The following is a 25,531-nucleotide window of genomic DNA, read 5'->3' as shown; positions in this document are numbered from 1 at the left end:
CTCAAGTGACTATGGCACCATAACATTAATTTAGACTCAGAGATGGACAGTTTCAGATCATCATCTTTCTGTCTAACCCAAGTGGGCAGAAGCTTAAAGTCATGAAATTATGATCCAACATTCATCTTTAGGATTATCTGATAGATTAGGAATAATTCATGGCATCATCAATTAAGGCAGGTCATCCAGGCTTTGAAGAGGCAAAGTAGCTCTCATTTATAATACTACCACTGCCATGCTCCAGGACATCCTTGGAAATAGGTTCGCAGTATGATTTGGAGGGTAACTATTTCCACTTTTTTAGATGCCAATGACTTCCTTTCTTATCTGCTTTTACATTTCTGAAGATCGCTGCATGATGTGTTTGTTTTCAAAATCTTTTAGCCCAGAGTGCGTCATCTGGTCAGACTAGGTGTTTTCTACAGTTGTCAGGCCTGGGTGTAGCTAATGTTATTAAACCAAAGAATATCGCCAATCTCAGGTGATTTGTGATTTAACAAGAGATGCAATTATGTTTTCAGACTGGGTAAAATTGGTTTGCTAAATCCATTTGCATATTAAATTATTTGAAAACTACATTTTATGTTTTTTTCATCTTACATTCAATTTAAAAATGAAACTCTAAAGGTGCATGCAACTCTGCATATAACGGGGCAAATCCTTTTTTTATGGGGACGTATATAAATAGTGCTAAAAACAAAAGCTAAAAAAAGCTTTTTTTTCTGGAAAAAGAAAGTCTTCTTGAATGGTTGTAACTTGACACTTTCTGGGCTGCGGTTTTGGCAAGCAGGCCAGATGAGAAGATAGAAATCAGTGTGTCTGTGCCGTCTTTCATCTTGTAGATCCACGTTCCTCTGAGGTGCTGATCTACTAGCTGAGGATTCCCTTAAACAAGGTAAGGCAGCATTATCTTTAAACACGTTTTCACCTCTCTCTTGTGTAAATGACATTTAGTCAGCATCACCAAAAAAAAAAATCACTTCCAGATGTGGATGAAAATTATGGTGAATCAGTTATGACAAAAGTTGCAAATGCCTGCTTGCACGTCTTAAGATTTGAGTTATTTAGCAGCTTTTCTCATTGATAGTTTATGAGAGGCTTTTGGTGAACATGAACATCCTGCAAGTCCTTGGCATCCTGCAGCTGGTTGTTCCTGCTTTTACAGTAAGTCTCATTTTTATTTTATTTATTTTATTTTATTAAATACAGCTAACTGCATGTTTGAGTCAATAATAGTTCTTCATACAGTTAATAGTAAACTGAAAAATAAACCTATCACTTATGGACTACTTTTTTAAAATTAAAATAAAGCAACATGAGTAGTTTTTTTTTCATGTGAAGTTTTAAATTGCAGAATAAAAATTATGATTTGATTTGTTGTATTTTTGTACATACAACCTGGTACTGCTAGTTATCTCCACACTAGGAAAAAAGGTATTGTGTGATTTAAAGGGAAAATATATATATTTTTTGTGTAATCACTGCTAATGTCAGTGACATCCATCCATCCATCCATCCATCCATCCATCCATCCATCCATCCATCCATCCATCCATCCATCCATCCATCCATCCATCCATCCATCCATCCATCCATCCATCCATCCATCCATCCATCCATCCATCCATCCATCCGTCAGTAAGGCCACATTTGGGTACCGACTCACAATTCAGCTGCTACAAACCAAAGCATCACAATTCAATATTATTAGTCAGCTAGTCTACATTTTGTAAATCTTAAATTTGTCCTTAGAAGCTTAAGTTCCCTTTTATTCAGACCTGTTCAGATTCAGGGTTAATTCTACAAACAATACTAATTCGTCTAGACAAGGTTTTGTTTTCCCTCAAACCTTCACAGTCTAAAATATCCTGGACAATAAGACAATTTCACGAAGAAAAACAAAAGTGACAATTTTACTAAAATATTTTACTTGTACTTTAAGTTTTTAGAGTAAAGTGTGCTTTTGCTGTCATCACACAAATGATTGTGATTATATGCCAAGGAGCGAGTTTGTATATTCATTTTGCAACACACAGGGGTTGGTTTGTGGTTTCAAGTTCCAGCTTCTATTTTAGTCTCATTGTGCTCTCACACTTTGGCCTGTTGGTTTGCGGCGGCTTGGATTTGGTGTGAGGAAAGCAGCGTGTGGTCCAGAAGCATCACAAAAACCCTATTTTTTATTTTTGTTTTCCGAAATGTAACTGCATTTCCATTTTTTATTTATGCATTCCTTTTGGCAGGTGACACAGCCGGTAAATGACTACTGGGGAGAGTTTGGGCCCTATGGCCCTTGCAGCCGAACCTGCGGCACCGGAGTGGCAATGAGAACCAGGAGATGTATTACTTCAAGGTAGGATATTTAAACACTTACAGTGAGACCAATATAATATAATATAATATAATATAATATAATATAATATAATATAATATAATATAATATAATATAATATAATATAATATAATATAATATAATTTCTCTCCTGCAGGACAGATGGAGGACACAACTGTGTAGGATCCTCCAAATCGTTCCTCACCTGTAATACTCAGGTAATTACATTAACTTCCTTAAAAACAAACTCAGTGCACACAGGAACACAATGTGGAATATTTAGATATACAGTGCTTGTTTTTGTTGTGACAGGCCTGCCCCATTGGATCAAGAGACTTCAGGGAGGAACAATGTTCAGAGTTTGACAGAATGGACTTTCAAGGAAAACGACACACTTGGGTGCCTTATTATGGAGGTATAGTCTCTGTTAGAGTCTCTTAAAATCTGTCGCCGTCACCATCAAGAAGAAAGAAAAGGTTTTCCAGAAACTTTTCTGCTTCTTAATTTTTAACATAGAGTTGGATTAATATTTCATAAATATTCTACTACGTAAAAGTTTAATTAAAATGTTGACGACAAACATGGTGGGGATTACAGAGTACAATGCTTTGTTTCAAATTACACAGTATTCCAGGAAGGAAGTGTGTAAAGCTCCTGATTCAGTGTGTTGCTGATTACTCCTTTAATTTTCCAGCTTCTAATCCATGTGAGCTAAACTGTGTACCAAGGGGACAAAACTTCTTCTACCGCCACAGGCCCACAGTGGTGGATGGGACCCCATGCTATGTGGGGCGCACTGACATCTGTGTGGATGGAGTTTGTCGGGTAAGATTTGAAGCCCACTTTTTAAAAAAGTAACCATTTTCTGTATCTCCACAAACAAAAATTATTTTGAGGAATCCACACGCTAAAATTTGACATTTGGTGGTTCAATCTAGGGGTGACACATTTATGTAGTTTTCCATTTCAAAGACTTCACACCTAAACGTATTTGTCACACTGCTGATGTGTTGTCTCTTTCCAGCTATTGGACCATAGAGAGTTTATGGGTTTGGATAACGACACAGTCTCTGTCCACTCCTCTTCTCCTGTTGCTGTTTCCCCCCATCCAAGAGACACACGCACGTACATCTACAGGGCCGGGGTCTACGGGGAGTGCTCTGCCACCTGCGACGGAGGCATGCAGTACCGCAGCGTGGAGTGCTGGGTCCAGGACCCGTCAAACCCCCATGTGGTTGATGAGTCGTACTGCATCACGCAGCGCCTGCAGAGGCCACAGAGTCAGCAGGCGTGCAACATGCATCCATGTGCTGCAGCAGAGTTCAGCGTCTCCAGCTTCAGTGTGGTTTGTATCTCACAGTGTGGAACCTTTGATAGGTGTCATAGAAGCTAGAATAAGGTTAATGCTGTCTTTTCTTTGTCCGTCTTGGACTTTTGCTTACAGTGCCTTGAAAAAAAAAAATTTAATAAATGAAACCCTGAAAAGTGTGGTGTGCATTTGCATTAAGTCCCCGTTTGAGGACTTTTTGAACTTTCTCTCTATAAAAACATAGCTCCACTTAGCTTCTTTTGAGACTCTGGCAGTATGTTCTGCTTGCTACCTCCACTCTGGTTTTATCCTTAGATGTCCCTGTTCTGACCACCTTCTCTGTCCCCACTGAAAAAACAAAGCAAACAAACCTCTACTGTATTTATAAACCAGCTGAATTTACACTGATATTTACTTACTCATAGGTCACAGATGGACCATTTTCTAATTTGGCAAATTCTGAATTGATCAAAGTTATCACAGTAAAGTGGACTGAAAAGGTTTTTAACTTGAGAAAAATATGAAAAACATTTCTTCAATGTTCTATAATTGTTTCCCTTCACAAATGTGCATTCATTTATGTAAATCTATTATGCTAATGTACAAATAAAATAAATAAAGTTTGTGTTTTTAACCTAAGAATATGACAAATTAAAGCACTAATGTAAATACATTTGCTTATAACATAACTACATAGACAGTCAGGTTGAATCTGTAATTGGTTGTCAGTGTTCAGTGACCTGTGGGGAAGGGCAGCAGACGAGGGAGGTGGTCTGTGTGGGAGCGAGAGGGGAACACCTGCCTGACCACGCCTGCAGAGGACTGGCCAGACCTGCTTCTGTCCAGACCTGCCGCCGACCTGCCTGTCACACACACATTTCCTGGCATGTGACCGAGTTTGGACTTGTAAGTTTAAGAGGAAAGTCTCTGCAAATGCATAAAAAAAAATTAAAAATTAATCCGCATGAGTACGTCAGCATTAACAACTCCTCTTAAATCCGCAGTGCTCCAGAAGCTGTGGAGGTGGCGTGAGGGAGAGGAAGGTTGGCTGTTTTGATGCAGATCTGAATCCCTTCTCTGAGGATCAATGTGGATTTGACAGCAGGCCCACATCTGTCGAAACATGCAATGCGCAGCCCTGTAACAGACCACAAAGTGAGCCAAACGTTGACTGTGGAGTGTTTTGGTTGGAATATTTGTGCTTTTCAGCCATTACAGCCTTATTTCTTTCCAGGGGTTCCAAGCATCCAGGACTCAGGGACTGGTAGAGGCACCATAAGGTTTGTGCCCCATGTTCCAGGGGAACAGTCAGGTTTGTTTCAGGTTTTTTTTTTTACTTTTTAACTGAATAATTTGCAGTCACAGACGGTTGCAGTTGAAATTATGATGTTCAAATAGCAAGATTTTTCCTCCTTATGAATAAACATTTGTTTATTGAAGTTTTTTTAATTTTGCAACTTTTCTTTTATTCGTGGACCTACAAAGAAGTGTCAAGTTCATCTGTATACATTTTAAGTTTTTAAAATAGTTATTCTGAGAGGTCAAATAGTCCTCAGGGCCACTTGGTTGGCCAGGGGCCCCTAAGAAATAACTTTTTTATGATCTCTTGCATGTTCTAAAAGCTATGGTTAGTATCAGATTTTTAAGTAGATTTCAGAAAAAAAAAAAAAAACTTTTATTTTCCACTAAATGATCCCAGGATCTCTACTCGATATCGATAGATTTAATGGTTATTCCCAATGCAGATTACTTTGGATTTAAGAACAGCAACATTCAGTGAAATTATTACCCTCTCGTGTTAGGTCTGCCTTGTGTCCAGTCACTGTATGGATGCTGTCCTGATGGCCACACACCTGCAACTGGACCCAGGAACCAGGGCTGCACACAAGATGACTGTGTTCGTAGCAGGTAATGTGCTCTCTGGATTCTGCCATTTAAACCAGTATTTGACTAAAGTAAGTTGCTTTGTACTCGTTAAATGTTTTCTATAACAGAAAGACTTTCTCATCCTCAGATATGGCTGTTGTTTAGATGGAGTGACACCAGCTACAGGGTTTGGAATGGCTGGATGTCCGGAGTACCAAACACCTGGGGTAGGACTCAAATTTGGTTGACTTGGTTAGACCTTCACTTTTTAACTTTGCTATATTTTTGTGTAAATTTGAATAAAAGTCACTTCATTGGACTTCAGGCCATACAGTACCACCTACACGGCAACCAGTGCAAATACCCAAAGACATCATAAAACAAAATTGTTCAGCTTCCGATGCCAAAGTCTGCTCCATTGAAGTGTTATGTTCAAATCACCTGACTTTATTTGATGTGATGACAGGGTCCAAGAGAGACCCTTACATACATCTACAGGGCTGGAGTCTACAGCGAGTGCTCTGCCTCCTGCGATGGAGGCGTGCAGTACCGCAGCGTGGAGTGTTTGGTTCAGGACCCATCAAACCCCAGAGTGGTGGACGAGTCCTACTGCATCGCCCTCCGTCTGCAGAGGCCACTCAGTCAGCAGCCTTGCAACAGACATGCTTGTGCTGCTGCAGAGTACAGCGTCTCCAGCTTCAGTGTGGTTAGTATCTCACTCCAAATTATGGTCTATCTATCACATCGTTTGGTGAACCATCACCCTAAGCTAGACTGTTGTAAAACTGACGTACGAAGCAAGGTTTTTTTTTTCCCTAGGCTATATGGCCTAAGTGACTGAGTTCCTGCTAGAATGCTGTTTGCTCATATCCTCTTAACAGTTTTACATTTTCTTTCAGCTGAGAGTTTTCTATTTCTCAGTAACTGTCAACAGTCATTCGTAGATGTTTTTACAGGGTCTACGCTGTAACCTTCTTGGCTAATTTGACGACAAAAGATAAATGGATTTATTTCAGCGGAATGTGGTTTTGCCTTTTGTCAGTGTTCAGTGACCTGTGGGGAAGGGCAGCAGACGAGGGAGGTGGTCTGTGTGGGAGCGAGAGGGGAACACCTGCCTGACCACGCCTGCAGAGGACTGGCCAGACCTGCTTCTGTCCAGACCTGCCGCCGAACTGCCTGTCACACGCACATTTCCTGGCATGTGACCGAGTTTGGACTTGTAAGTTTAAGCGAAAACATCCTCACCATCATTATTGCTGCTGTTATCTCTACCTTGTTAGCCTCTGTCTTTTGTCCTTGCAGTGCACCAGAAGCTGTGGCGGTGGCGTGAGAGAGAGGAAGGTCGGCTGCTTTGATACAGATCTCAATCCCTACCCAGAAGAACGATGTGGAGCAGCTAGTAGACCTCTTTCTGTAGAGTCATGCAACACACAAACCTGTCCAGGAGTGCAAAGTGAGAAAAAACCTCTTTTGAAACCTTCGGTTTTGCATTTATTTCGTGTGATAAGTTTTTCAAATATTTTTTAGCGGTTCCGAGTGTTCAAAATCCAGAGGCCGGAGAAAGCCCAAGAAGATTTGTGCCACATGTTCCGGGACATCATTCAGGTTTGTAAAAATGTCACTCTGCCTCTTAGCATCCAGGCTGGTAAATCTACCAGAAAAACAAAGTGTGGACATGGTTTACTATTTGATTTTGTTGCATTCTAAACTTTCGAACAAAAATGCAAAACCACTGACATTTCTGATCTAATCCATTGTGAAAATTTAAATCAATAGTATGTTGAACAAATATGCAAATGCAGAAGACCACAAAAAAAGATCGAAACAAAACGTCTATGGCATTTTAGGTGGCTATAATGAGTACGCTGTGTTTGATGTCATGTTTTCTTGCTTTAGTTCCAAGGCCAGACACGTACAGTGAGAGGGGTCCCTACCCTCCTGTGTACGGTCCTCACTGTGCTCAGTCATTGTACGGCTGCTGTCCTGATGGCCACACCTCTGCAACTGGACTTAGGAGCCAGGGCTGCCCACATGACTGTGCTCAGAGCAGGTAACCTGCTGTCTTCATCTGAGCTTTGAAACTAGTTAATAACATCCAGAGAAATTATGTTTCTAACAGAGAAATTGTTTATAGATATGGCTGTTGTTTGGATGGAGTGACTCCAGCTCCAGGAGTCGGAAGGGCCGGATGTCCTGAGTTTCAAACGACTGAGGTAGGAAGGAAATGTGTGGCCTACATTAACACACTGAGGTGAAATTTATAAAGCGTAGCCATTTCCACCATTCTCCACAGATGGTTTGCTCTTATTTGTTTCTGTACTGGATTCGCAAAGCAAATTGATCTAAATCAATGGTCTCAACCTCCAGTTCGCAAAGGACAAAGTCCTGTAACTTTTAAATGTTTCTCTGCTTCAGCACACCTGGCTTCAATATTAGCTCATTAGCAGAGCTCTACAAGGCTTGAATGTATGCTAGCCCTGCGGTGGACTGGCAATCTGTCCGCCTCTCACTAGTTGACAGCTGGAGATAGGCACCAACACCACTCCCGACCCCAATGGGATAAGGGTGTAAGAAAATGGATGAATGAATGTTAAACACAAGGTGTTCTTGGCAGCTATAGCAGATGATGTTATTGTTTTGTACTCAAAAATGACATCCTTTCATTCCAGTCTGGTCCTCTTCTTATAGTGCATACAAATAGAAAACAAATGTGAAAACCCATATAATTATATCAGAATTTTTAAAAAATTATGTATTTAATGTCAATTTACATACACCACTTCCTGCATTCTAACCTTAACCACAGCCATCATTAGTTTTTGTTTTTTTTTCTTTCCTAACAGCTGCGTCCATCTCACCCTGCTGATCCATCCAGCGGGAACGTTTGCCTCCTGCCCCGTGATGAAGGTCCTTGTGACAACTGGATGGTTCGGTTTATATATGACTACAGCACTGGCAAATGCAAGGAGTTCTGGTACGGAGGCTGCCATGGCAATGCCAACAACTTCAGGTCAATGGAAGATTGCAGGAGGGAGTGCGAGGGCGTTTCAAGAGGGCCTGCACCTGCCAGGGGGGCGTCTGGAAGAGGATCACTTGGAAGCATTGCAAGGGCAAGGGCTCAGCGCTCACGTATTCAGCGTGCAGAATAGAAAAAGAATTGTAAGATACAATATATATACTGTTATGTAGAGATTATTTTAAACTAATTTGAAGAGATTGTAAATTATTACAATATTTTTCAAAGCAGTACCGTACAATTTTATTGCTCCGATCAATATTTTCAAATGAAAATGCTTCTTGAAGTCTTTAGAACTGTTTCTGAAAATAATAAAAGTAAAGTGAAATATTCAATTATTTGAATTCATTCAAAATAGTAACTGAAAAGCTCGCTATTCTACAAACCCAGTTATTGGCTTGTATGCTTTATACTTTTTAGGTTCTGTTCTTCCCATCAGTTTTAAATATGTCTTTACTACCTAATACTGGAATATGTGGATGGACAGGATTTTGTTCATATGCCACAGGTCTATATGTCAAATCAACATGAGATTTTATCATAATAAATGATATATACTTACAAATCTTTGTCCTGATTTTACATTTTATTTGTTTTCTTCTGCAAATGCCTTTGTGATGTTGATTGATCATTGACATACCGTAAAACTGTGAGTAGGCCCAATCAATAAAGTGTTATTTGATGCTCCTGCAATTGGTGTTATTTATCTGTGATAGTGTGGTCATGCAATATCTGTAGATGGGAAATTTGTAAAAAGGGATCAAACACTTGCATTAAAAACTGCAAACCATAATTTAAAAAGTTGTTTCATACTTTGGTAAAAGTAAGTTTTGTGCATTCAGTCTTTAGATCTATTATAATTTTAAAAATAATTATATAAAAATAATATGAGTAGTTTATTATAGGTCAGTATTAATATTAACAATCTCCTCTGAAGAAAATGATTAAAGATTGTAAGCTTCCAACTCTTAAAGACAAGTAATCCGTACGTAGTTTAGTGCATTAGCATTAACTTTTTGGTTTACATCAGAACTTATTTAGCTTAACTAGTTTCCAGTTGCTACAAAAATAAATATTTTACCATTTCATTTGACTTCAGTTTTACTTTTATTTTGAAACCAAATTTTTATTTTGAAGCCGTAATGTTTTACAACCGGAAACACATTTGCGTTAGTTCCTTCAAGTGTTTTTTTCTAGAATCCTTGCTTTGCTCGGGCAACCTGAAAAGTAGATTAAGCGATTCATTTTCCCTGCTTTGTTTGCTTCCACTGTAAACTTGGAGGACCTGTAGTGAGGGCAGATATGGTAAGTGTTGCTTCCACTGAGGTTTGAAATATAAGAAACACTGATAATAAGCGACACTGCTAGTTATTCTGTTTTTGCTAAGCTAGCAAGCTGCGACGCTAATACTTGCTACTAATTTTAATCTGTCAGATGTATTTTTTTGCTGTTACAAGATTGATTTAAATTTGAAATTAACCCACGGCTTGGATACTTGTTATATAATTTTGCTTCTGTTGGATTGGTGTCTGTTGTATTTTTTATGTTGTATGTACTTATTCAGAGTCGTGGCGTTTTGTCTTTAACCAAAAATGGTCTACACTCGTAATGTTTGGAAATGACTGTCAGAAGCCCTCCTTATTTATCTTTGGCATTAGAGTAAATAATGAAATCCATTTTTAGACTATATCATTTGTGGCACATTGCTATACTATTATGTTTTTACTAAATTTAAACTTGTGTTTTTCAGTCGCACACAATTTTGCTTGTCCAGCCGACCAAGAGACCAGAGGGCCGCACATATGCGGACTACGAGTCGGTAAACGAATGCATGGAAGGTATATTTTTTCCTCTCTTTTTAAGTTTAACTATTTATACAAATGAAATTTGATGCCGAATCGGTATACTATAAAGTGATAGAAGGGAACTGTAGCAACACGATGTTCACCCACGTTTTAACCAAGCATCTGTAGGGCGACAGACGAGAGAAGATTTGATTAAACATTATACAGTGTTTGGTTCTGTGAGACCGAATTCTAAAAATCTATTGTTGTATAATGCAAATGACCTGTTAACTGTCTACTAAGAGATGAAGACCTGTATCAAATTTTATAGAATAATCTGAATGGACGGAGCCAGACTCTCTTTTTGAGCAAGTCTCAGTCCGGTTTCACACCAAAGAGTTGGTGTGTGTATAGTATAGTTAACTATACAAGAGTATAGTTAACTTCTGTTTGGAAGTAGACCAGCCTCAATTGAACTTATTACAGGAAATGTACGTCTTTAGGCTTTATTAGCCTAAAATGGAGTCCTAACGCCACTACTGTATGTACTGAAATCGTACGCGATTTGTTGTTTTCCGCTCAGCAATACTGACGGTTCGTTATGGTACATAATCGTATTTACTAACTCACTTTTCTTTTTAGACAAAAAAATTACTCTCAATATTTCTAAATTTTCCAACATTTTAAAATGACAATAAATGTATTTTTAAATAACTACAAATATTTCCTGTGGCCCGGATTTAATAATTTTAGGTATGCAAAGAGGATAAAATATACCAGATTAAATTTAAATAAACCAAAAAGATATGTTTTTAGTGCTCAGTGTTTTCAGTACTACAGAAACCAAGTTCACCATGGTTGTAGAGGTTTTTCCACAACACATGTTTTATCAACATCTTCAAAGAAAATTTTAATTTACTCAATATCAACAGACATCAGGACACTGTTACTGTTTTCCTTTAATCTTCATTAGCACACTATTATATTTTCCTTCCATATCTTGCTGTTTAAAACTATTGTGCCTTGTCTTCCAGGTGTTTGCAAAATGTATGAAGAGCATCTGAAAAGGATGAATCCAAACAGTCCATCCATTACTTACGACATTAGTCAGCTGTTTGACTTCATCGATGACCTGGCAGATCTGAGCTGTCTTGTGTAAGGATGGATTACTAGAAGAACAGGCTGTACGTTTTTTGTGGAATGTTGATTGCTCTCTATAAAAAAATATATATATATTTTGTTTTTAATACAGGTACAGAGCTGACACGCAGACATACCAACCTTACAACAAAGACTGGATTAAAGAGAAGATATATGTCCTGCTGCGGCGCCAGGCTCAGCAAGCGGCAAAGTAAAAGCATGTTTGACATGTTGTCCTTCTACATGCACCTGAAAGGAGTTTAAACCCCTGTAACTGCAGAGTGCTTCAGATATGTGTACAAGGACAACACCCTCGTGCTGCCAAGGGTTTCATTGTAAATTGTGTATACATTGGAAAATGTGGTGGGGTGATAAAAACATTTCAGGGCTTTATATTGACAATTTGCTATGCCTAGGATCTTTTTTGTCATTCCATTACATGCATTTCCAATTTGTTACACATTGAGAATTGGGGTAATGGCTGGAGGGATAACTTCTCTCTTCAGTACCTGCCTTTGGAAATGTTTTACATTATGGCTAGATGGTTTGTTTCTGGATTCACTGCTGGCTTTACATGCAGGTGATTTATGTCTGAATTAGAGTGAAGTGAAAACATTCATAAGGTTATTATTTCTCATTTCATTTTTTTATTGCCATTATGGTAGAAATTTTGTTTTTATCTTTTGTTTAATGTAAATGTCAGACTTTTTAAACTATTGTCTGTTATCTTTGAGTTAAACAAAATAAACAGTTGTTTTCTGACTTCAGTCTATTTAATCTGCAATTATTGTATGTGGAGGATCCTCCATCTTTTCTTCAGTGTTAGTATTTATTTAAATGTTTTCACATTGTACCACAACTCATCTTTTGCAAAATTGTCTTGTGATGGTAGATTAATGAAAGAATTATGGTTAAATTGATATTATAGCTTGATACTGCACGGCCCATATGACCTATCACAGTAAGTACATTACTGTTGCTGCTTTTACATTTCTAAAAGATCTTTTTCTAAAAGATACAAATTTACTATTGTGACTTATAAAGAAATATAGCTGTTCCAAAGCAAGTGAAGATATTACTCAAATGGTCGAATGGTCATACTAAGCATTTTTATGGGAAAAGAAATCGATGGTAGAAAATTAGTTTTTTGCTTTTTTTTTGTCTTGCTACTGTCTCTTTAAATGTGGCGGGCTGCCCTGTTGTTGCAGTGTCGGAAACCCCGTACTGCCTGTGAAGGGACCCAAGATGGCTGAAAACTCAAGGGGGGCACTTAGCAATTATCTGAGCAAGACGTCTGAAATGAATGGCAAATAACAGTATAATGTAAAGCGCTATCTTGGATTAATTATTCTGCTCCACTTTGTTAGTCTGCACAATTTTGGGGGATGTCTGAGTATTAGAAATGAGAGAGAGGTCTCTCCGCGGCCCCGAGCCAGAACATGGCGGAATACTTGGGGAAGAGACACCAGCTAATGCTAGTTAGCTGGCGTAATATTTAAAGAAGAGCGGAGACGCTGTTTTTGATTTAAGCAGGGCTTGTTGTTCGCGAGTAAAAAATAATGTTATCGGTGTTGAACAGCGGTGAGTTTGCTTTAGACTGTAGCTCTATAGTGAATATATAGAGCGTAGGCAGCGAGCGTACTAGTTAGCTAACGTTACCTGCAAGCGTACAAACTGTACTGAGAGGAAACCAGTGTCGTTTTGTTGAGCTGGATTTATTTTTGAATGTGTCTGTCTCAGCTGTAGGCGTACAGTTTGTTATGTCTTTCCATTGTTTTTTGTAGAAAACAGACGAAGACGTCAGTTGTCCATCGTTCAGTTCATTATACTGTCGTTACCTTGCCACAATGGTTTCTGTGCTGTTTCTGTCAGGCGCACTGCCTGTATCCCTGGTGAGATAAGTTTCGACTCGGCTTGGCAAAACTAAAACAAAAAACTTGTAAATGCAAAATCCTTCAGAGAAGGCTACGAAAACCCTCTGACGATCTTCAAAGTAAAGATCAAGCCCTTTTAAAAAAGACTTTTAACACTTCAGAAGTGGACAGGTGTTGGGGGTAAAACTGCAGTTGTGTTACTAGGTGAGGAAACCCTACTGTGAGACTCAAAGAAGTTCGGAGAAGGGAACACCGGTTACAATCACCTGCCAAGATGACGGACACTCGTAGGAGAGTCAAAGTCTATACCCTCAACGAGGACAGACAGTGGGATGACCGTGGAACCGGGCATGTCTCCTCATGCTATGTGGAGCGTTTAAAAGGCACTTCTCTCCTGGTTCGAGCAGAGAGTGATGGTAAGTGAACAACTGAAGGGTGAATAAAAAAAAAAAACCTCCCAGATTCTATATAGCCCCGCCCCCCCCCTGTACAAATGTTTACCTTTTTGGTAATTATTTTTATGTTAATTGTACAGTGTGGTTTTGATTGTGATTTTACAACTTTGAGATTTCCCATTCTGGGATTAATAAAGTACTTTGTTTCTGTACAGTAACAGCATTTTTTTAAAAGTAGCTTCTTTTTTTAGGCTTTGTTGCACATTTTCAACACATATGTGTCACCTTTTTAATCTGGCAGGCTCACTACTATTGGAGTCCAAAATCAACCCAAATACAGCGTACCAGAAACAGCAGGTCAGTACACAACACAGTACTTGGTTGAAAAAGAAACGTTCTTTTCTGATGAGTCCAGGTTGTAAATTTGGGTTGTTTTTCTTTTAAAAAGGACACATTGATAGTATGGTCAGAAGCTGAGAACTATGATCTAGCACTCAGCTTTCAGGAGAAGGCTGGCTGTGATGAAATCTGGGAGAAAATATGTCAGGTAACTATTTTTTGTACGTGTTTGTCTTTTCTGTCATTGTGTGTAGTGGATATGCACTAATAAGTGAAGCGGAAATTAAAATCAGCCCGTTTTTGGTTTGCTTTCACTGATGTATGGCAGGGCAATTAAAAAAAATTATAATGCTACTCAATTTATCACACATATATCATCGCATGTGTAATATGCATATCTCAAAGGACGGTTTGAAGTGCAAAAATTGTTAGCTAGTATATTCTAAGTGTTATGAACTTGCTTTTATCTTGTTAACATAATATTTAGCCAGTTTGACAGTCTCATGCAGAAGATGTTCAAAACAAACATAAATGACATTGCCCAAAGTGGTAAAGGTCACAGACTGGAGGAAGAACATATGAGAAAGAGAGGCAAGCAGAAAACATGCAGATATTGCGGCTGATATTGTCATTGCATATCACCACCGCAAGATTTCTTAGTATCATTCAGTCTTCCTTTTTTTTACCTGTTCAAAAAAATGCATCAAAACTAAGGAATTCAACCATTCTTTGCCTACAAACAAAGAGCATGTAGTTTAATGTTCAGTAAAACAAAAATATGAAAGGTTAGCGATACACGATTAAATGTGCATAATCATTTTCTTCTCTCTTTTACTTCTTAGTTAAAAACCACCAAATTTATCAAAGGGCCTAGTGAATGTCTTGACATTCTTTGCAACTGGCTCAAATGTAATATACTGTTTATGTAGCTCTAATATCTGTTGCTCATTTGTTTGCCTCATCATCAAGGTGCAAGGAAAGGACCCCTCAGTGGACATCACGCAAGAAGTCGTGGACGAGTCTGAGGAGGAGCGCTTCGATGACATGTCTTCCCCAGGTTTGGAGCTGCCGCCGTGTGAACTAAACCGCCTGGAGGACCTCGCTGAGCTGGTGGCCTCCTCGCTCCCGTCGCCGCTGCGGCGCGAGAAACTGGCTTTGGCAGTGGAGAACGAAGGCTACATTCGCAAGCTTCTGGAACTGTTTCGTGTGTGTGAGGACTTGGAGAACCGAGAAGGACTGCACCAACTGTACGAAATAATTAAAGGCATCTTCCTGCTAAATCGCACCGCACTCTTCGAGGTGATGTTTTCTGACGAGTGCATCATGGACGTCATCGGCTGCCTGGAATTCGACCCAGCGCTGCCGCAGCCACGGCGGCATCGAGAGTTTCTGACTAAGACGGCGCGGTTTAAGGAGGTGATCCCCATCTCCGATCCTGAACTGCGTCAGAAAATACACCAGACATATCGCGTGCAGTACATTCAGGACATGGTGCTGCCCACGCCCTCTGTATTTGAGGAAAACATGCTGTCCACCCTGCACTCCTTCATCTTCTTCAATAAGGTGGAGATAGTGGGCATGCTACAGGTGAGATACAAACGTTTAAACACACGTAGAACACACACATTTGTTATGCTTTCCTCAGCATGAAGTCATCTGAGTTTTTATGATCAAATGACCTTTGTGTTTTTGCACCATGTCAACTCACCAGTGTTTATGTATTGCTGTCTCCATAGAGATGGAGAGGTGTTGTGTAAATCAGTGTGGCTGTGCTAGAGGCAAACTAAAACGCATATAAACATTCACTGTTGACTCAGGGACACTGTGCATATGACCTTTTAGCATAAAGCTAAATTAAAGTTTTACTGTTTAAACAGGTTGAATACTTTGGTTAATATCACTTTATTTTTGTCGTTTAAACATTTTAAACCTCACATTATATTCTGATAAATTACACATGATCAAAAAGTAATAAAAAAAACAACCTTTATATATACTTTAATCTGTAAGATGTTTTGTTTCTGTTAGCGACATCTCACGATCGGGATTAATCAGCTGCTGTGTTGCATGTTGGACTGTCTTAGGAGAAAGTGATGTTGTGATCATATTATCTACTTGCTACTCACCACTTCATAACCTCTGCCCTGTTAATGTCAGGATGATGAGAAGTTCCTGACAGACCTCTTTGCACAGCTAACAGATGAGGCTACAGATGATGACAAAAGACAAGAACTGGTATGCCAAAAAATGAATTAGTAATTATCAACTTGTAATGCAAATCAGACAGATGTCGTTTTTTTTCTTCATGGTTCAAATAATTATGTTTTTGTATTTCTTTCAGGTAAACTTTTTAAAGGAGTTCTGTGCGTTTTCACAAACATTACAACCTCAAAACAGAGACGCTTTTTTCAAGACTTTGTCAAACATGGGCATTTTACCTGCACTAGAGGTCATACTGGTGAGTAAAATGACATTTATTGATGTTTAGATTTTATAGTAACATCAGTCGTTAATTTATCACATTTTCCTAAAGTAAAAACAAAGCATGCGAAAAATTTGAAATAAAGTATTTAGACCAATAAAACCTGTAGAACTGATTTGAATGCGTGTTTGCAGTTGCCTTGCAACATGAAGTTTATAAAGCTCAAAGAGAAAAGATGAAAGTGAAATATTTTTTATGATGTTAAATCATGGAGCAGAAATGTACTGGATGTCACGAGCTTTCTGTTTTGGGACATTCACATGCTCTAATTCTTCAAAATCTAGCATTTTTCAATCTTCCACCTCAGATGTTTTCAACCTTAAACCTCCCAGTCATGTTGCTCTGTAATGTTGCTGCTGTAGCTAAGAGGGAATACACAAAACATCAACAGTGACATTCGAACCGTCACTTATACATTACTTTATTGTTGAGTGAGGGAATACTGTTTCACTCTGTAAAAACGGTTGCTACAGCAAAAGTATATTTTGTCTGTAGAAGTTTGTACTTTTTCATCTTTAGTAGCTTTTCTCCAATTGGTGTAAACTGTTCCTTTAAGGATCAGAGGCACAAATGGAAATCTGGCATTCCTGATGTACGTCTTAATGTTTGTTTCTTTAATTAATCTCTTTTTTTAAAGTAGCGTCAGTGATAGCTGAAGGTAGCTGCAACATGTTTTTTTCACCGTGGCTAAAAAGCTTTAGGAGTAGCATCTTTATTTGAATTCAGCTGGTATTGTTATTGTCAAGGACTACAATACAGCAAGATAGTTGATATTCTCAGAATGAAGAGTTTGTCTCATATTTTACTATAAACGTATTTCACCAGTGAAGTTTCTAAATCCTGTTTTAAACAAGCGGACAGCGGCGTGTTTTAGTTGCTCTGTTTGGTGGAGTAAATGCTACGCTGGGTCCGTCTTTCTAAACATAACCGTCACAACATTTTGGTTTTGTTGATCCTCATGACTAATCCCTAGCTGCAGTGTTTTGGCTCTTCTGCGGCACCACTTCTTTTGGAGCTCACATCGTATTTTTCTTTGTAAACGTTAAGACAGAAAGGGAGGAATGTGAATCTTTGGCTCAACGCTCCAACAATATTTGGCCTATTTGAATTGCATTTTTCTAAAAATTAATAAACCTTAGCACATCAAGTTATGCATACAAGCAAAATCAAATATCTAGTACGCCTAAAGCATAAAAACGCGCTTTGAAGTTTATGTATTTATTTTGATCAATATCAAAACAGGCAAAATGAAAAAGTTTATTGTAGATTAGATTTTTGTTTTAATTGGAACTGACTTTGAAAGATATAAGAATGATTAATTGCATAAGCCTGATCACCTGCTGAGATTAGATCAGAAAAACACTTAAAGCAGTTTGAAATTTTAATTCCATTTTTAAATTTTTTTTCTCGTTTTCTATTTTAATCTTTAGAATAGTATTTTATTTGTTGAAATAATGAAGCTGATGACTAACAGACCCTTCTTTGCCCAACAGGGAATGGATGACGTTCAGGTTCGTGGGGCAGCCACAGATATTTTCTCTTATCTAGTGGAGTATAACCCCTCCATGGTACGAGAGTTTGTCATGCAGGAGTCTCAGCAAAATGATGATGTGAGTCTATATGAAAAATACTCTGAAATTAAATGAAAGTTATAGCACTTTCCCACAAGTGGTTTTAAACTCAACCCTTTTTTTTGTTCTCCAGGATATTCTTCTCATCAACCTGATCATAGAACACATGATCTGTGATACCGACCCAGAACTTGGCGGCGCTGTCCAGTTAATGGGTTTGCTGCGGACTTTATTGGACCCAGAGAACATGCTGGCAACCGCAAATGTGAGTTTTCACAGCTTTCACTTTAAGGGCTGGCTAATATGTCTTCTATCACTATCAAACGTGTTGAAACTGTTAAGAAAGGAGTGTGATGGATTAAAAACAATCTCTTTTGTCATTATTGCGATAGATACCACAAAATATTCTGATTGAAATATTTTGTCCACATCGCCCATCCCAACATCAGGTTTTAGACGACTGTAATTTTACTCAAAGCAGGGGCAAGATCTGTTTTATAAAACAATGTTTTAGTAGAAGCACAATTTTTGTCGTGGTGAGAAGCTTTGACGGATGTGAAAATGAGAAATGAAGTAAATTTTGCTGTGGAGGTTATGTCCAGAAACAAACTTTTATTAATTTGAAGGAAAATATACCATGAGTTAATTCATAGCAGACTCTGTGACCATTTAAAGAATGTAAGAACATACAGTTACATTTTCCATAAATTGAAGTTACTTTTGCTAATTGAATGAGTTCAGTTTTCCCAACCTAATCACTACGGCCACTATGCCTGCCATTTTGGATACATTTTTACATACCTGACACATGCTGGATTCTTGTATAATTGCTTTCCGCAAATAATATTTACGTTTTACAGTCATTTCCAAGACTGACATGACAATGCTACTTGTCCTGCTGACCAACAAACTGTGGGTTATTAAGCTACATGTTTTGCTTAGTCTGTAGTTGTGGCATTAATATAGAAGTCAATAAATAGATTTACAAGCAGAAATTGTTTCTCACAACCAGAATTGAATTTACCAAACTTACGTATTTTCAGCTGTTGCAAGTGATCTGAAGTAGACAGACAGGACATTTGAAATTAGTGAAATAATGCTAAAACCTTTCTTTTTTCTCCCCAGAAAACAGAAAAGACAGAGTTCCTGAGCTTTTTCTACAAGCATTGTATGCATGTCCTCTCTGCTCCACTCTTAGCCAACACAACAGAAGAAAAACCAAGCAAAGGTACTGAATATTTTTAAGATCTGGCAAATGTGCATTTTTATTACAAATGTTGCGTTTTTTTTTTTTATTTAGTTGTCTGCATTTTCTGTTGTCTGTAGATGATTTTCAAACAGCCCAGTTGCTTGCCTTGATTTTGGAGCTGCTAACGTTTTGTGTTGAGCATCACACGTATCACATCAAGAACTACATCATCAACAAAGATATCCTAAGGAGGGTACTGGTTCTCACTGCCTCTCAACACGCCTTTTTGGCACTATGTAAGTCTCAACATGAATATTTTAGTCATTGCCTGGTAACCTACGTACAATGAGTTGTGAATATTCCTACCGTTGTAGTGATACATATGTTTGACTCGTGTTATTAGATGCAGTTTCTGAAAGAAATATAAATAATCAGGTTAAAAATTTGCCCGTAGAATTTGACCTGTTTAGATGAAAGATCCACTTAAAAGGAAATGTGTTACTTGTGCTGTTGTGGAACTGCAGCATTTTTCATAGTAAACTACAGAATGCGATGATAAATGTTGGAAAAGTGTTTAAGGTTTCCTTCACCCTGATCATGAACAACATTCCTGTAGACAGACTTTAATGCGTAAGATGTGGGGAAATTACAATGCTGACACCGTGACCGATGGGATTTTTGTTTTGCTGTATTTCACTATTATTTTTGAATAATTTCAGTCTCTTTCCATTTTAAATTCTCACCACAGCTAAGTCATTTTACTGTCATGATTATTATTATGACAGGAAGGTATTTTCGCTTACAATACCATTCATTCTAATGGGAATGTTCCAGTAAATGAATCTCTTTTTGGTTGAGTAACTTGTTCATAATGTAAAAGAACAGCTGCTCAATACTGAGCAATTAAAAGAGTGATGAAAATGTGTTATGTTTTGCTGTTGTTAAACATTGCACTGAAGCGGATTAATTCATGAGTTTAAATGCAGGTGTGAAGCACATGTATAGAAATTATGACGCAAAACTTTGTTGTGAAACGTAGTTCCAAAAATAATAATTTTTCTTCGATTCATTGTAAGACATGATTCCATGCTTTAGTGCCAGTTTAACACATCACATCAAATTGCATTCTGCTGTAAAAAAAATGCATGACTGAACTGAATTGTGGGTAAAGGGTGAATTGTATTTAGCAAGTGTCTCAGATATTGGTTATGTGTTGGGTCGTTGATGGCACATTGATTTCAGTCATAAAAAATTTGTTAACCTTTATACATTTGACACATGTGTAATGACATGTGTCTGTTCTTTCCTTTAAGACATGCCGTATGAGTTTGAGTTAAAATGTGCAAAGAAAACAGATTTTTGTGCCTCTGTTGGTTGTAGTTTCTCTGTTAGTTTCGTGTTGCTGGATATTTGAATGTTTTCTGAAAGGATTTCTTCTTGCTGCTCCTGTTGTGGATTGCTGTGATTGAAACTTAAGAGATGTATTGATGCTTGCGTGTCAAATGCTTGTGTTTTCCCCTTAATCCACACCAGTGAGTTGTAACGCTATTTGTACCTAAGCTGTGCAAGTTTGGAGCTCTGCATGAAAGTATCTTTCCTTTTTCTCAGGTGCCCTGCGCTTCATGAGGAGGATTGTAGGCCTGAAGGACGAGTTCTACAATCGGTACATCATGAGAAACTTCCTGTTTGAGCCCGTCGTTAAAGCCTTCCGAAACAACGGATCGCGCTACAACCTATTAAACTCAGCTATGATTGAGATGTTTGAATATGTCCGTGTGGTGAGTATTGTTCCCACGTGAAATACTTTCCACAAAATTGCTTCTGCTTAAATTGGAAATTCTATTTAAAAATTTGTTTACTTTTCCTGTCAAATTAATTAAATTGAGAAAAGAAGTATTCTCTTGGGTTTAAATAACCAAAAAAGTAACACTTTCTCATGGATTACCCACCTCAGAAACCAAAAGAAATAGTTTTTTTATGGCAATAGAAGTTCCAATAGTATCTAATTACTCATGTGATATTAAAGTTAGTTCAACAAATATGATGTATGTTGTGCTTAGAAGTTTATCATCAGTCATCAGTCTTCTATACTTTTCTTTTCATCTGTGATTTAATAGATTTATTTTGCCTCCCATTCTAGGAGGACATAAAGTCTCTGACCGCTCACATTGTGGAGAACTACTGGAAGTCTCTGGAGGATGTAGACTACGTCCAGACATTCAAAGGCCTAAAGCTGCGATACGAACAGCAGCGAGAGAGACAAGACAACCCCAAACTGGATAGGTGAGAAAATCAAGGCGCGGCAGTGTTATTACTGCTACTCCAGACTGAATTGTTGGGAAAACCTGTTTTTGTCTTGAAAGTTAATAATGTTTTTGTGATTTCTCTTTCTTCGTTCAGAGGTTAAAAAGCATGAATATGTACAATTATAAGTAGATGCTTTGCTTTAGATTGCTTATTTTCTTCCTCATAATTTTCTGCTGACTTTTTTTTTATCTCAATACTTCGGGTACATTGATGACTAAGATTGTGGAAACACAAACTTGAAGATGGAAAATGAAAAGCAATGCTGAAAATTGTTACTCATTCATAATTACCGGCTGTAAGAGTCTGTTCAAACAGAACCTAGATGATTTCTTATTTACTTTTTATACAGTTTATCTGTTTTTTCTTTGTGGTTGGCATGGCAACTAAAAGGTGCCTGGTCATAAAAAAAAAAAAAAGACTTGCTAAACACTTTTTATTCCTGAGCTAATTTTCCCCCCCCCATCTGAATCTCGACAGCATGCGCTCCATCCTGCGGAACCACCGCTTCCGTCGCGACGCGCGGACGTTAGAGGATGAGGAGGAGATGTGGTTCAACACAGATGAAGACGACCTTGAGGATGGCGAGGCCGTTGTTCCTCCCTCTGACAAGATGAAGAGCGAAGAAGACCTCATGGAACCTATTAGCAAATTCATGGAGAGAAAGAAATGTAAGTATAAGAAAATGGCTCTGCAGAACGCCTGAAGATTATTGTATGCTGTAGAAATTAGAGGACCAGCTATAGTAAATGTGTTCTGCAGATTAGCCATTTTAATGGTATATTAAAGGTCATGGTGAATAATAAAGATTTCTAAAACAGGAGTACATTTAGTTTTGGTCAGTTCAATTTCAAATCTAAATTCCTAAGTCAAACCTAAAATAAATTATTGTTTGCAAAGTCTTTAAACTACAACTCAAACTACATATTTTTTGGGAAATAAAATCAAAACAAAATCTTTGCTTTGACTTTGCATGCAGCATGTTAATCCTGATTATTCTAAACAGTAAAAACAGAGAAAGTGCTGAATTAGATGGAAACCCTGGCGTTATTTAACCATTACTCCCACCACATTGGTAACCAAGAGAAACAAAACGAAAGATCACATCAGTTATGAGCCAGCCTGGTCAAAAATTACCACATCTTTATACCAATGCAACACTTAATAGATTATTGGAAGACGATGGAGATGATGCAGTCCCCACAACTTCTTACAGTGTGTAGTTCTTAAGTAAACGACACTAAAGTGATTCTAAATGATGTGTCAACAATGTTTTATAGCTAACGTTTATTGCACTGACTAATTTGTTGCAGGTCTAGTATGTGTGTACATAGTGTGTATTTCAACAAAAGAAAACTATAAATAAAAACATCCTTAATAAACTAAATCAGAATTTGATTTCATTGAGTAAAGAGCTTTTGTTAATTTTTTAAAATGCATTTTAATTGTATTTACCAAACAGCTGTACATGCATTCTTTTCAGTTTGGTGTATATATTTGTTTGCCATTAATCAAAAGAAATAAAATCTTCAAATAGAATCCATGAGCTCAAAATATATTCATCCATTTTTAAAGTGGACCAAAATAGGCTCAGTTTGAAGAAACATCCCTAGTTGTTAGTAGACATGCGAGATTCTCTGAGGGGCAATTTCACTGTTTTACAAAAATGTATTTTTAGTAGTGTTTTGGGGTTTTATCTTAAACAAATTTTAGCAATTTTGAAACCTGGACTTTTGAAACCGTTGAGTATTTTCATACTGGTAACCCAGCCGATGTCTAGATATTAATGTGCAAACTGCTGGTCTATAATTCCTGTGTTTTTCTCGTTTAGGGTAAAGCGCATCTTAGTCTCTTCCTCACCCTGAAAAATGCAAGTAGTTTGGTGAGAATAACTTCTCACGTTGTCATGTTTACCCACAGTGAAAGACACGGAGGATAAAGAAGTATTGGGCAAGTCGAGTTTGTCAGGCAGGCAGAATCCCAGCTTCAAGCTTTCCTTCTCCGGATCCACTAAGACCAGCCTGGCCAGTCCTCCTTCATCAGCGTCACTGAACCCAGGTTCTCCAGGATCACCAGGGTCCCCCGGTTCAGGGGCACGGAGCTCACCCCCCATGACAGCTGTAACCACAAAGGTATTTGTTAAAACTTAAAAAAAATAAAAAAAAACTTGAGGAATTAAACACTTCAAAAACTAATTAGCACGGCTTTTGAACACCCTCTAGATAAGAGAGTGAATAAAACTTGTAAAAACTATGAAGCTTCACACCTAAGCTGTTAGTTTTCACACAGAACCTGCTTTTAATTGCAATTACGAGCAGTGTCATTGGACGACTTTACAGTTTTTTTTTTTTTAACAGATAATACACACATAAAAAACAATCACATGCCGTTTAGACAAACATGTTACCAAAATAAAAGTTCTGTTAGCGGCAGCTTTTTGAGGAAACACCGATTAAAGCCAACAGCAACTGCTGAACTCCATCATAAACTCCTCATGTACGGCCCTTTGATTTATGGCATTTTGCTTGTCTGCTGCAGGGAGGTTTAGTGGGACTGGTAGACTATCCGGATGATGATGAAGAGGAGGAAGAAGAGGAGGACGGAGAAAGTAAAGAGGATGCTCTGCCGCCCACAAAAAAATCCAAACTGAGCTCGTAAAGAGTCACTGTTGCAGCTTTTGCTCCGCTCAGACAGTCTCGGAACATTGACTCTTCACAGGAATGATCAAACTTGCAGACAAATTGAATGAATGAAAGCCGCCCCTCGTTGTGAGAGGGCGGCCCAACGAGGAGCAGACTGCTGATGGATATAAAGCCTCCTCAGATTCTCCCAGTTCATAGAAGTGCCAATCAGGAGAGCAGGAGTGGACAAACACCGTCTGAGAAGTGGAGTGGACGTGAAACACTTTGGTGGATGATGGAGCTCCCACGAGAGAGCCTCGCTGTTGTTTGGTGATTTCTCAACTGGAGTAAAAAAACCACATACTAATACAAATGTACACACAAGAGCATATGTGCTCGGACCATAACCCACTGCCCCCACCCTTTGCCCCCCCCCACTCAGGGAAGGACATCACAGCGATCCAGATGGGTCAGCCAATTCAGACCCACACCCACCTATTGCACCCCATTCCCTCCCTAGAGTTCACTTCCTCACTGTTCCTTTCTGCTTCCTTTTCTTCTGCTCTCGTTTCCTTCTCTTCGTCGGTTGCTTTTTGTTCCCTTTTAAGTTAGTTTCTAGGACCAGATGGGAGGCAGCACGAGGCAAACAGCTGCCCTTGTTGTCATTCGATGTCATCATTGTTGTTGCTCCTCAGTGGACGTTCTTTCTCTGGAGAGAAAAAAAAAGCCAGCAGTTTTTTTTCATGATTTTCCTTTTGTTCTCTATTTGTCTCTTCCACCTGTTTTTTGTAAATGACAACAAAAGAAAAAAAAGACCTGCCTTTAAATGTTCAGGACGTTTTCAGTCACACTTGAACAGGTTTTTAAAGACCTCAGTAGGTGAGCTAGTTTTACCCTTTTTTGCCCTTTGAAACTGCAGATTTTTTGGAGAATTTGTAATCCCATCTTGATTAAAGATTGAGTGGAATTCTAGATGTGATGATTTTTTTTTGTCATATCTTCTCATTTCTTTTCCTTTCAAGAGTGTACACTTAGTTGTTCGGAAAATTTGGGACCATTAAAAATGATCTTTCCTGTAAGATGTCCCCTATCTTTGTCCTGAGAAGTCGGTGTTTCTTTGTATCCAAGATTTGGTCTTTTGCTGATGTTTTCCCAGAACGATGCCAAGGCAGAGCAGAAAAGAACAGTGCAGGGAAAATGGAAGATTTGTTTTGACACATTAACATTTCAATTGTTATTCTGTTTCAAACTGCTTGTTCTGCAAATTGAACAGTGTCAAATCGTCCTCTCAGCTTTAAAGAAACCAGTTTTG

General features: G+C 38.3%; 3 protein-coding genes across 3 annotated transcripts; all 3 read left to right on the top strand.

The window, feature by feature from the left end:
- Positions 1 to 786: 786 nt before the first annotated feature.
- paplnb (papilin b, proteoglycan-like sulfated glycoprotein) lies at positions 787 to 9,085 on the top strand. Its single transcript, XM_008397623.2, has 19 exons — positions 787 to 895; positions 1,088 to 1,164; positions 2,241 to 2,350; positions 2,487 to 2,547; positions 2,642 to 2,744; positions 3,024 to 3,154; positions 3,354 to 3,674; positions 4,368 to 4,544; positions 4,643 to 4,793; positions 4,873 to 4,950; positions 5,441 to 5,546; positions 5,653 to 5,731; positions 5,971 to 6,210; positions 6,547 to 6,723; positions 6,807 to 6,957; positions 7,032 to 7,109; positions 7,401 to 7,554; positions 7,639 to 7,717; positions 8,348 to 9,085. The coding sequence occupies exons 2-19, from the start codon at positions 1,111 to 1,113 to the stop codon at positions 8,651 to 8,653; spliced, it is 2,556 nt and encodes an 851-aa protein (XP_008395845.1). The 5' UTR covers positions 787 to 895; positions 1,088 to 1,110; the 3' UTR covers positions 8,654 to 9,085.
- A 581-nt stretch (positions 9,086 to 9,666) lies between these two features.
- On the top strand, positions 9,667 to 12,206 carry erh (ERH mRNA splicing and mitosis factor). Its single transcript, XM_008397622.3, has 4 exons — positions 9,667 to 9,825; positions 10,271 to 10,358; positions 11,339 to 11,459; positions 11,557 to 12,206. The coding sequence occupies exons 1-4, from the start codon at positions 9,823 to 9,825 to the stop codon at positions 11,657 to 11,659; spliced, it is 315 nt and encodes a 104-aa protein (XP_008395844.1). The 5' UTR covers positions 9,667 to 9,822; the 3' UTR covers positions 11,660 to 12,206.
- Positions 12,207 to 12,645: 439 nt separating this feature from the next.
- On the top strand, positions 12,646 to 25,298 carry smek1 (SMEK homolog 1, suppressor of mek1 (Dictyostelium)). Its single transcript, XM_081602367.1, has 15 exons — positions 12,646 to 13,734; positions 14,015 to 14,070; positions 14,162 to 14,260; positions 15,022 to 15,639; positions 16,210 to 16,287; positions 16,394 to 16,510; positions 18,028 to 18,144; positions 18,239 to 18,370; positions 19,231 to 19,333; positions 19,432 to 19,590; positions 20,903 to 21,072; positions 21,435 to 21,577; positions 22,079 to 22,269; positions 23,519 to 23,730; positions 24,137 to 25,298. Exons 1-15 carry the CDS (start codon positions 13,593 to 13,595, stop codon positions 24,254 to 24,256), a joined length of 2,457 nt encoding a protein of 818 aa, XP_081458493.1. The 5' UTR covers positions 12,646 to 13,592; the 3' UTR covers positions 24,257 to 25,298.
- Positions 25,299 to 25,531: the final 233 nt, after the last annotated feature.

The sequence above is a fragment of the Poecilia reticulata genome, chromosome 21 (assembly GCF_904066995.2).
Source record: "Poecilia reticulata chromosome 21, P_reticulata-male-v2, whole genome shotgun sequence".
NCBI lineage: Eukaryota > Metazoa > Chordata > Actinopteri > Cyprinodontiformes > Poeciliidae > Poecilia > Poecilia reticulata.
This window is presented reverse-complemented; position numbering and strand designations above follow the sequence as displayed.